The 11,515-nt window shown below is 36.4% G+C and overlaps 1 protein-coding gene across 1 annotated transcript; it reads left to right on the forward strand.

The window, feature by feature from the left end:
• Nucleotides 1–1,397: 1,397 nt before the first annotated feature.
• LOC129577790 (uncharacterized) lies at nucleotides 1,398–6,524 on the forward strand. The gene is made up of 7 exons (XM_055465382.1): nucleotides 1,398–1,676; nucleotides 1,809–1,874; nucleotides 2,002–2,319; nucleotides 5,281–5,883; nucleotides 5,960–6,025; nucleotides 6,123–6,158; nucleotides 6,246–6,524. Exons 1-7 carry the CDS (start codon nucleotides 1,398–1,400, stop codon nucleotides 6,522–6,524), a joined length of 1,647 nt encoding a protein of 548 aa, XP_055321357.1.
• The last annotated feature ends 4,991 nt before the right edge of the window (nucleotides 6,525–11,515 follow it).

Below are 11,515 nucleotides of genomic sequence, written 5' to 3' on the forward strand. Positions count from 1 at the left end.
TATTTGAATGTGGCGATGAGAAGCCTGCGAGCATTGCTATCCGAAATTCACCCGCGTATACACCTATATAGCCAAACGCTTTCATCAAAAACAAAGTAGCGAATGGGTTTCATTGTGCGTATTTAAATAGATGTGATTTGTAGATGTTCGCTCAGCATCGACGATGACAACAACAAATGTTGTCATCAGTGGGACCGAAAACCAAATGAGTAGTTCGGAGCGAAAATGTAATACAGAAAAGTTGCGCGGAAAAATGTCGATGATGAATGAGCGGCAAAGGGAAAGCTATATCGTATACTGTATAGTAAACTTTTTTTAAACTCTTTCAATTTGACATTTTTCCGCGCAACTTTTCTGTGTTACATTCGAGGGGCTTATGTGTCATCCGAGAGATTCGCGAGTCAGTGAAAAATGTATGGGAATTTTATATGGAGTTTCGCGAGTCCACGAGTCTGTGCTTTATCTAAAATGATTCGAATCTCCATACAAAATTTACATACTGACTTGTGCTGACTTGTGCAACTTTGCCCTGATTCGCACGGACTCGTATAACACATAAGCCCCTAGATTAAATTTTCGCTCCAAACTACTCAAATGTCTTGCGATCTATATTTATTCAAATTTTTTGGATGGTGAGTAAATATTTTCTGATTCAATTGAGCAGACGAGCCAATGTAAACGTCGCGACGTGAATAAAATATGCGCTGCGCTGTGACAGCGTCGTCGCGATATACATTTTACCATGCTCCATTTTTTTATGCGATACGTAAAAATACATATTCCATGTAAATCGATGCGTACGTTTACGGCGATGACCAAAATAAAGACGAAAATTTAGGCAAATTGTATTCATGTGCAAATGTTTCTTCCGTTTGGCGATAATTATTAGTGGATATGCAAATTCAGTCGGCATCAAATGAAAATGAAACTGAAATTGGAATGGACGCAAATGGAGCAGTATCGAGTGTCGTCAGTGGAGAAATGTGATGATGTACGCTCGTTAGCGCACAGTATGCAAAATTTCAATTTGATTAAGTGAAATACTATCCAATTTTTCCATTGGCTCTTTGGAGCGGTGGGGCCAGAGCGTTGCTTTTCTACGTGGTATAAAAACGGTTGCACGCCGAGTCTGAAATCATACCACAGTTGTTCATTCAACAGTTTAAGTCAATTCAAAGTTAAATCAGCAAAAAATTTGCGTTGGAAAAATGAAATTCATGGTACGAATCGCAACAGTTTTTTTTTCTTCTTCTTCTGTTTTGTGTGCGAAATTTCGAAGAAAATACAGTGTTTAGTTTAATTCTCAGTGAAGAAATGTGTAATAATAACAATATTATTTGGATATTCTGCTTTCGCCTCAATAGGTTGTGTGCATGTTTGCCCTTGTGGCCACTAGCATGGCTGGTGAAATGAAGAAGCAAGACAAACGCGGTTTGTTGCCATCCGCTCAACTTCAGGCATCTGCACCATTTGTGCCAAGCCAACCATTGCAACCAGCTTTGTCTTTTGCTGCTCCTGCTTACGCCTCCCAAGCTGCTTTCACCGCTCCATTGCAACAAGCTGTGCAAACTCAAGTCCAAAACACTCAATCAGTTGAACGTATCAATGTCGCACAACCCTACCCAGTTGAACGTACAATCGTCAAGACTGTTGGCGTTGACCGCCCAATTCCACAAGTAAATATCATTTCGAAATCGTTTTTATTTCCGTAGCAATACTAACATGACATTCTATGAATGTCCAAACTCGTCGAAAAGAAAAAAAACGAATTCTAATCGTTCTTACCGTTTACCTTCCATGATTTTCAGCCATACCCAGTTGAAGTTGTCAAGCACGTCCTCCAACCATATCCAGTAGAACGTCAAGTTCCACAAGTGAGTATCTTCTTTTGTACAGTCGCCGTATCGAATTGAATATTCCGATAGAACTCATTCGATTTAAAATGAAAGGTGAAATAAAACTAATCGCAACTTCCCTTTCGTCTTATCTTTCAAAAAATAGCCATACCCAGTCCAAGTTAAAGTGCCAGTTGAACAACCAGTCCCATACCCAGTAGAACGTGTCCGCACCGTTGTCCAACGTATCAATGTCCCACAGCCATATGCTGTTGAACGTCAAGTTCCAGTTCCTCAACCATACTATGTCCAACAACAACCACAAGCTATCGCTATTGCCCAAGCCCAACTCCAACAACAATTCGTCACCTACGCTCAACCTCAACAACAAATTGCCTACGTCGCTCAACCTCAACAAATTGCCTACGCCGATCAACCTCAACAAATTACCTACGCCGCTCAACCTCAACAAATTGCCTTCGCTGTCCAACCTGCTTTGGCTTCATATGCTGCCGCTCCATTAGCCTATGCCGCTCAGCCAGCTTTGGCTTCTTCATACAGCGCTGCTCCAGCCTTGCTTGCCCATCACTACAAACACTGAATAAGTTACACCTTATATCAAAGTGTTTCCGAGTTTCATTTGTCCACTCTTGTTATTTCCTATTTACGGAAAAGAAAACTTGTTGAAATTGTTATTTAGTTTTAAGCCTTATGACAAAAATAAATACCAAAACACTCAAATAGAAAACATGGGCTCTTTTTCAAGTAAAAATGTAAGCAGAACTGGGCTAATTTTTTAGTTTGCAGGACTAACTGAGAATACTTGCTAAATTATAATAATATCAGATGCTACTTGTTGTCGATTTGTTTTCGTGGTTTTTACCCAAAACAAATTTATTCGTCTTGGATTATAATTACGATATACCAACAATACGTTGGGCTTTTCGATTGAATATACCAAAAAATACACACGTACACGTCGTACATGCAGGACATGCACCGGTTTCAAGAAGCAACAATTCAACGAAAAATATGAAAACTCAATGTCACGATCATATATTGGAAAACGTTTCTTAGATTTCACTGATGGTCATACTTGTGCATAGGGGAGAGATAAGCCAACAGTATCCTAAAATCCCTAAAGTTCTCTGAAGAACACAATAACTTGATCGTTTGCAGCACTTAAAAAATCACACTTCGAGTGTCTCTGCGTTTTTTTCTGATGGTGTTAAAAAAAATTCATTCTAGTTATGCCACTGAAGAAGACATATTTTCAACGAAAAAGTAATGCCAAAGAAGACTCTGAACGACATGGCAGAAATACTTTCAACTATCAGTACTTACACATTGTTCCGTCAATATGTGATACAAATAATTCAAATTATAGTTAGATTCAGACATACACGTGTTATATTCAATTGGCCAAACTGTGTTGTTTTGCTCATTTTAATATTCATTCTGCTTTAGATAAACTGAGAAAAAAAAACTTGAATAATAGGTGTTACTGCTCTGTGTTTGTCCACTTGAATATATTTCATATTGTTGCTTTGGAGTAGATAGATATTGTTAGTATTTGTTGTCATTTTCTACCGAAAAGATGTTTGTCTCACTCGAATATATTCCCTCAAATGTGGTTTAGCTGTTCTGCTCCAACAATGTATGTATTTGTGCAAAATCACTCTAATGCGTGCGTGGTTGACATGAATGGCGACGCCAAATCTAAATTAATTAATGTAGATTTTCGTGAAGATAATCACCGCTATCACTGTCATATAATAATTTTAAAATAACCTCATTGCACAATATGAACCAATTTTACCTTTTGCTTTTTCAACATAACCGACACAGCACCGGTCTGCGAATCTATTTTCAAATTGTGGGCTCAACATACACACATATTCACACATACGTACTCACATAAATAATTAAATGTATTTGGACGAAAATGCAAAACATCTGTCGCCTTATCAAACATTTGTGATCATAATGATTTAAAGTGATGGTTTTTACCTTTTTTAAAACCAAAACGAAAGTGGTTTGATGCTTTTTGCGGCAGTTCGCTGATGGACCAATTTAAAATATTGACGAGCAATACTAAAACAATTTGATTATAAATAATCATGGAAATTGGTGTGAACAAAAAGGTAAAGACATTGGTGTTGGTAGCAAATATTGCGGTCTGAAAATTCGTGCAAAATACAAAAATCACTTAATTAAAACTAAGATTGACAAAGATTTGAATTCAACAATAGACGATGGGAGAATGAGTGTCGATGTCTTGAAAATGAACTGATTTACATGTCATAGTAGGAACGAAAAGACCCATCCAGTTATAAAATACCATTTAAAAAAAACCAACACCAAAAATAACAACTCTCCAATGAAATCCAAATTGATAAAATAAATGGTAGTGCTATATAATCAAAAGAGATTGATTGCGGGTAATGGCAACAAAATCTAAAGTTAATTGCATTTATTTCTGATGGCCACCCGTGTGAAAAAATAGTAACTGAGCAGTCAGTTAACTAATTTGGGACAAAAATGACTTACTTTGATTGACATTTCAGTACAAAGTGTAGTGTAAGTCTATCATAGTTAACTGAAATCATTTGAAGTTACAAGTCAATCTAAGTTGCTTCATTTGGGACCAAGTGATTTTCTTAGAACAAAAATATAAATTCAATCAACTAAAGTCAACTGAAGTTATAGTCAGTCAGTCATTTCTTTTTCACACGGGCATGCTCTATTTTTTGCTGGCATTGACAATTTATATGTTTAACTTCATCTCCTCAATTTCGTAATCAATTTAATTCGATCGGAAAGGAGTTGGCCGGCACGTTGATTTTGCCGACAATATTAGATTTATATATATTATATTAGATGCATATCGTAGTTAATGATGTTATGTGCCGGTGATTATGCGCATCGCAAAGATTCGAATGTAAAACACGAATAAGCGATAATGTAACCGAATTTGTTTGATTTGTAAGGAAAAAATATGTAAATGCTCAGCGCGACTGGCATGGAGTGAAAGAGAAATGTATGCAGAAACGCGCACGGTGAAGAATAGCCCATTTTCGTAAAATTCCAATAATATCAATTGGATCGATCTTCGAAACACACATTTCTCGTTTTCACGTTTCTTCGGCTAATATGTGTTAAAATTTTGTGACAACAGTGGGGTTTGAACATTTCACTATAAATACTTGAGCGTTTGGATTCGAAAATCAAACCAAATTTGTTCCTTCAACAAATAACAGTTTTAACTAATCGAAAGATTAACCAATAAGCTTTGGAAAAATGAAATTCTTGGTACGTGACAAATCATATTTATTCAGTTTAACGGTGTTCTTTAGTGGAACAATTGAAAAGTGTATATATGTGAAATGTTTCGAACTGAAAATGACATTAATTTGTGTATTCGTTTTGTTCTTATGTTTTGTAGGTTGTTTGTATGTTTGCCTTGGTGGCAACCAGCATAGCTGGTGAAACAAAGAAGGAGAAACGTGGTTTGTTGCATGGAAACCATGGATTAGCCGCCGCACCGGCTTCGGGTCACTCATTCGCTGCACCTGCTTTGGATCACTCATTCGCTGCACCGGCTTCGGGTCACTCATTCGCTGCACCTGCTTTGGATCACTCATTCGCCGCACCTGATTTGGGTCACTCATTCGCCGCACCTGATTTGGGTCACTCATTCGCTGCACCTGCTTTGGGTCACTCATTCGCTGCACCTGATTTGGGTCACTCATTCGCTGCACCTGCTTTGGATCACTCATTCGCCGCACCTGCTTCGGGTCACTCAGCCTTTGCTGCTGCTCCATTGGCCGCCGCACCAGCTCATCATGCACATGTCGTCCATGAAGAAGCCTACATTTCATCGGCCCCTGCACCAGCTGCCACCGTTCAACAAGTTGCCCAACGCGTCCACCAACACACTCATACCGTTGAAAAAGTCAGCGTACCAGTTCCATACCAAGTTGATCGCGTCGTCGTCAAGCACGTTCCAATCGACCGTCCAGTCCCACAAGTAAAAATCATTTCTTATGTATTGAAGTTGCACAATTGATTGTGTTAATTGAATAACATTGGAATACTAATCATTTACCGTTATGTATACGTAGCCTTACCCAGTTGAAGTCATCAAACACGTTCCTCAACCATACGTCGTAGATCGTCCAGTGCCGCAAGTAATTATTATTTTACATTAAATCAATTCTGAAAAAAAAATCCAAAATTAATCTTATCCAACAATGTTTGTTATACACATCCAAATTTTCATTGTAGCCATACGAAGTCCGCGTTCAAGTTCCAGTTCCAAAAGTGAGTTTGACTTCGATTAACTTTCTCGAAAATCTTTATCAAAGCCAAATATCTAAACTCGATCCTTTTCTCTCTTTTCCAATATAGCCATACGCCGTCCCAGTTGACCGTGTCCAAACTGTCATTGAAAAAGTGCCAGTTCCTCAACCGTACACAGTTGATCGTCCAGTCCCACAACCATACCCAGTATATGTGCAACACCAACAACAAGCTGTCGCTGTTGCCCACCATGAACCAGCTCTTGCCTTGCACGCTGCCCCAGCTGATATCAGTGCTCATGGTCACTTAGCCGAAGGAGCTCTCTCCGCCGGAGCTCCTCTCGAGCATCATCATCATCATCATGGTGACCTCGCTCACCATTACTAAGCAGTATCTCTGCATTGCAACAACTGAAAACCAACTTGGAGTTTCATTTTTCCACTCTTGTTATTTGTTTTTGTATGAAAATGTTATGTTTTTCCCAACTATTTTAAAGAAAAAAAAACTCCAAAATTCTAATCATAATAACGTGATGTTGTTTATTTTCACTCCAAATCCACTGATTCGGCCAACTCATCTTGAATGTTGTGATAATACTGTATAATAGAACAAAAAGTGCAACAGCATACTGAAAAAATAGCATTTAAATGAATCATAGTCAAAGCAATTTGGTTCACACATCCAGAAAAAAAAGCTTCTACTGCATGGAACGCAACAGATTAATGCAGTAATAAATCGATTTGTAAAGCTGAAATTAAGCAAAAAAATGTGGAGTACAAAGCACTTTATGATTCTACTTCAACATGCAGAATGTTTTACCTTCACAGAAGTCGACCAACCGAGCGGATAAACTCCACCGATGGTTAAAACACAGGGATGCCGAATATGAATCGGCAAGTGACCGTACATTTTCTGCTCTTTAGTGCCCATCAAATACCAATTAACATTCAAAATTGCATCTTCTGCAATGTCATTCTATGAAAATAAAAAAAAGTAAGAAGAAAAATGAACAAATCCATTCCAAATGCGATTTGTAATGAGCCAAACAAACCGTTGCCATGACAATATTTCCAAACGTACGAAATATGAAAATTGAAGCAATCGTAAAAAGGGCCGGAGTATAAGCAGGGAAATAATTTTCCTGTTAGTAGAAATGATGTAGAATATATTCATACAAAACCATACTCATTGAAGGGAATTCGATTGCATTTTATCGTTATTATGACATAGGTCAGCGAAGTTGCACTGAACATGCAAGATGCAATTTGGACAAAGCATATTTTGAAGAAAGTTCCATTAAAATCCGATATGTATCTATGAAAATGAGGAATAGTTATTATTTATCACAGTTCAGTTAATGGTTTGAATAACGTACGTCGTCATCTTTTGATGCATCATTAAAACGGTGTAGAATTGATGTGTCCAAGCATTGTTAGAATTTTCTTTCAACATTTCGTTCAATTGATGCACTTCGTCTTCGATTAATCGAGCCATAATCGGTACATTGGAGAGGATGAGAGAGTAAAAAACGTCACACGAACACATACCAATAGATCCAAGGAACATTAGAGTTGCTTGTATTACCATCGAAATACAATAACCACTTAGTGTACTATTATCAATGCCCGGAAAGTAGGCTGGTATCATGAGTTCTTTTTGATCTTCAAAAATGTACATGTACATTGGGTACGGTACAAACATGAGAGTGGCTCCTAAATAAATAACACATCCAATTTTTACAATCAAATCGGTGTATAGAGCAAAGCGTTTGAATAGCATTTGACGTATTTGGGACTTGGCTTTAATATTCAATTCGAACAAATGTTCGATAAATCCAATCATCGTTGCAAACTTCACACTATAGATTGCGTTGTACACTTTGAAACCAGCCCACAATCAAAAAATAATGATATAATGCATACAAAAGACTTGAATTGATTTGTGGACGCACTTACTTGGAAAAGTAATGAAAAGAAAAAAGTAATATTCAATCGAATGATGCTATCTGATATCACATATGAATAAATCATGATGAATGCAAATACGATGCCCAACAGCCACATAGCAAAAGTCAGAAAATTTGGTGAAAAATCCTTGTCGTACACATCGAAACCAACCAATCTTGACATTTTTCTATTCCAACCGAAGTACGCTTTGTAAAATCGTTCATACGAATCCATAATGATTGCGATGAATCACCTGAAATTGATGGGACCGAACAGAATGAGTAGTTCTGAACAACTGAATAGCAAAAACAATTGGAACCGCGTACATCATGATCACTACATGTTCATCGTTTAATTGCATTTCGGTGTTGTACACTTGTACCATTTATCAATCATTTTGATAATATTCGCAAAAACAATGAAAGCCTAGAAGTTTCCTTCATTTGAAATAATTACGAGGTCAAAAATGCAATTAAATTCCATTATTACGCCCAAGAAATGCAATGCAAGGATAAAAAAACACTAAATACACAGTGTAACATTTTCATCGATGTTTATCGATCAGCTTATTTTCATACAATTTTTTTTACTGAATCACATAATTGTAAGTTATTGGTTTCAACTGTAATTTCCAAACTGCGTTCAACCGATTTGCTTCTGAATATTCAAATACCTCAAAATCGAATGATAACCACTGAATACACAAATGAATCAAGCAAACAATGATAATGGGAAACAGTCATGATTACATCGAATGAATGCTAGTGTTTTAGTAAAAATTGCGTAAAGTTACCAACTTGCAAAAACAACCGCTACTACTAAGTAACCAGAGCAAACAATGTTGCAAAAATGGTCAAATATTATTAGATTGAAACCGATAATAATACGTATCTGGAAAATTTAAATAAGAGCCATTGACAATGTTGCGGCTGAAGTGGGTTTGTTTTTGCAAATCAGTGCGAAATGCATGTGAATCGGAGGTTACGTGAGATGAAGTGAAAAAATGGCAAAGAGTGATTTTTGAGTGATTTGAGCAAAACTATAACATTAAGTGGTTCGAAATGTATTCATGCAAATGATATGCTGAGTTCAATAACTAGTTCAGCGCGGATTATAATACGTACATTCAAATTCAAATCTCACTCGTATTCTATACATCAAAATCTAATATTCGCGTAATATATTGGTATATCATGAAATAGAGTAATCACAACAAAACTTCATCATAATCGAGCAATTAGTAGAGTATAGCAATTTAACCATTCGTACAAAATTGGCCAAAATTAATGGCATTTCCATTAAATGTTCTGTAATTAGAATGGGAAAATGCTAGTCATTTTGACATTATACTTATCGAAATCGATTCAAACTAGTTTGAAAACACGCAAAATGCACACGAATAATCAATTATAATCAATTTTGAATTTCCCATTATGCTAAATGATATCTTCCTGCATAAGAAATGATGAAATTTTCAAGGGGATACATTGTCGTCAATTCTACAAAAATATGAAGCTTCCTAAACACTGTGAAAGCTCTGACATAGAGAATATTGAAGATTTTGTTTTTGATTGGATTCATAACGACATGGAAAATATCGATTATTTGACGGGTACTAAATTTCAACAACGCATCAATATGCTCATGCGATGCAACGAGGTAAATACTGTTTCTGAACAGTTATTTTTAAATGTTGATGGGAAAATTGTATGAATAATTGTCGTTAATATCTTTCGAACCAATTCACTTCCAATAGTGATTTATCTAACAATAACATTCTGTAGCACTTCAGGAAGAATGGACATTTTATGTGCACCGAGAGAAAAAAAAATCAGGTTTGTCTGATAACCAATGGTTCACCATTAGAAAGTTCATATGACCTTTCAAATGTATTGCTAGGAGTACAACAACTAAACAAGCTTATCTATCAAACAAATCAATTGAGTGCGAATGTCATAAATGCCTTGCATGTGCAGAATTCAACCGAAATACATACAAATTCCAATGTGAACGAGATGAAGTGAAAGAGATGTGTGCAATATCTGCATAGAGTGGCCAATTCAGACAAAATTGCAATCTTAATTAGTTCGACATTTGTTCATTGTGAGCGCAATAAATGGTGGGTTTTCCATTTTTTTCTGTATAAATACTTCTGCGTTTCGATCCAAAAATCAAATTGAATTTGTTGCTTCAACAAATAACAACTCAAGTGAATCGAAAGATTAACCATAAAACTTTGGAATAATGAAATTCTTGGTATGTGAAAAATCACTTCTTTTCTGTGGATTTAAATGGTTCAGTGGAAAAAAAATTATCTTTTAAGATATTTTCCTATATTAGAAAAAAAGGAAATTGAAAGAAATGTATTATTGATTCGTGTTCTGTTCTTGTTGTGCTTTAGGTTGTTTGTATGTTTGCTTTAGTGGCAACCAGCATTGCTGGTGAAACGAAGAAGGAGAAACGGGGTTTGTTGGGCTTGGGTGACGCACATTTCTCTGGTATCCACGGTGGTTCCGCTCTTTCCGTGTTTTATTAGTTTTTATAATGCATACCGTTTCGCGACACCGCCAAACAGAAATTACATAAACTTTTTTTTCTGCCACCACCCGAAAAAAAGAGCCATAATCAAATTGATCGTCATCCCCATTCCAACCAAATGACAACAACCAAATCAAAACATCAAACTTTAGCGCTCAAGCCACACAAAATTGATATAAAATTCGCGTGTGTGGATAATAAATTTTTTTGTTATTAATTTTCATTTACATTTTTTCTTTTTTATTCCAGTGTCTTTCTCGCTCTTTTCTTTGGTCGATGTTCATTCTTTTCAATGTTTGTTTTTTTTCGTATGTGTGTATCCGTTTGAATTGCATTTTTACACGGAATCGCCTCTACACCACTGTGCTGAAATGCTTGATCGCTTTTAATTATCGAAATGGCCATTAATCACAATGCGATATCGGTTTATAGCAGTCCGATTATGTAGATAGAAAAACATTGGACGATCGCGTATTCACCGTAAAATCGTCGATTTTTTCCGTGTCGTAAGACATTTTGGGAGTATTTTTTTTTCTTCAAATCATTTTCGCTTGTTTTCGTAAATCTTAAAGACGTTGATTTTGGCTTAGGTTTAAGACGAGAAAAATTGACATCGATTTTAAGGCAAAATTTATGTAGTTCTTAAGACAAATCCGTGTTTCTTTTAAGCGAACATTTCTTAAGTCAGATATTCAATGAGAAAAAACATACGACAAATCTTTGATGAAAAAATGCTTTTCAGTTAGCTCTTGCAAAAAATGTCAGCTCTTACAAGGAAAAAATGTTCCGAATCTTCAGTCAACTCATATGAATTTTCTCAGCCTGTCTCGAGTCAAGAGTCTGTGTATTGCAAATTGAAATGGTTCGAACCTGGCAATCGAAACCGATGTGCCG

The sequence above is a fragment of the Sitodiplosis mosellana genome, unplaced genomic scaffold, assembly GCF_009176505.1.
Source record: "Sitodiplosis mosellana isolate CC-2019 unplaced genomic scaffold, AAFC_SMos_1.0 Smas_scaffold_1, whole genome shotgun sequence".
NCBI lineage: Eukaryota > Metazoa > Arthropoda > Insecta > Diptera > Cecidomyiidae > Sitodiplosis > Sitodiplosis mosellana.

Excerpts from the sequence above, each read along its gene's own strand:
- LOC129577790 (XM_055465382.1), top strand. The coding sequence starts at position 1,398 with ATGGCTGGTGAAATGAAGAAGCAAGACAAACGCGGTTTGTTGCCATCC. Across the intron at positions 1,677-1,808 it reads TTGACCGCCCAATTCCACAA|CCATACCCAGTTGAAGTTGT; the intron begins GTAAATATCATT and ends CATGATTTTCAG. Across the intron at positions 1,875-2,001 it reads TAGAACGTCAAGTTCCACAA|CCATACCCAGTCCAAGTTAA; the intron begins GTGAGTATCTTC and ends TTCAAAAAATAG.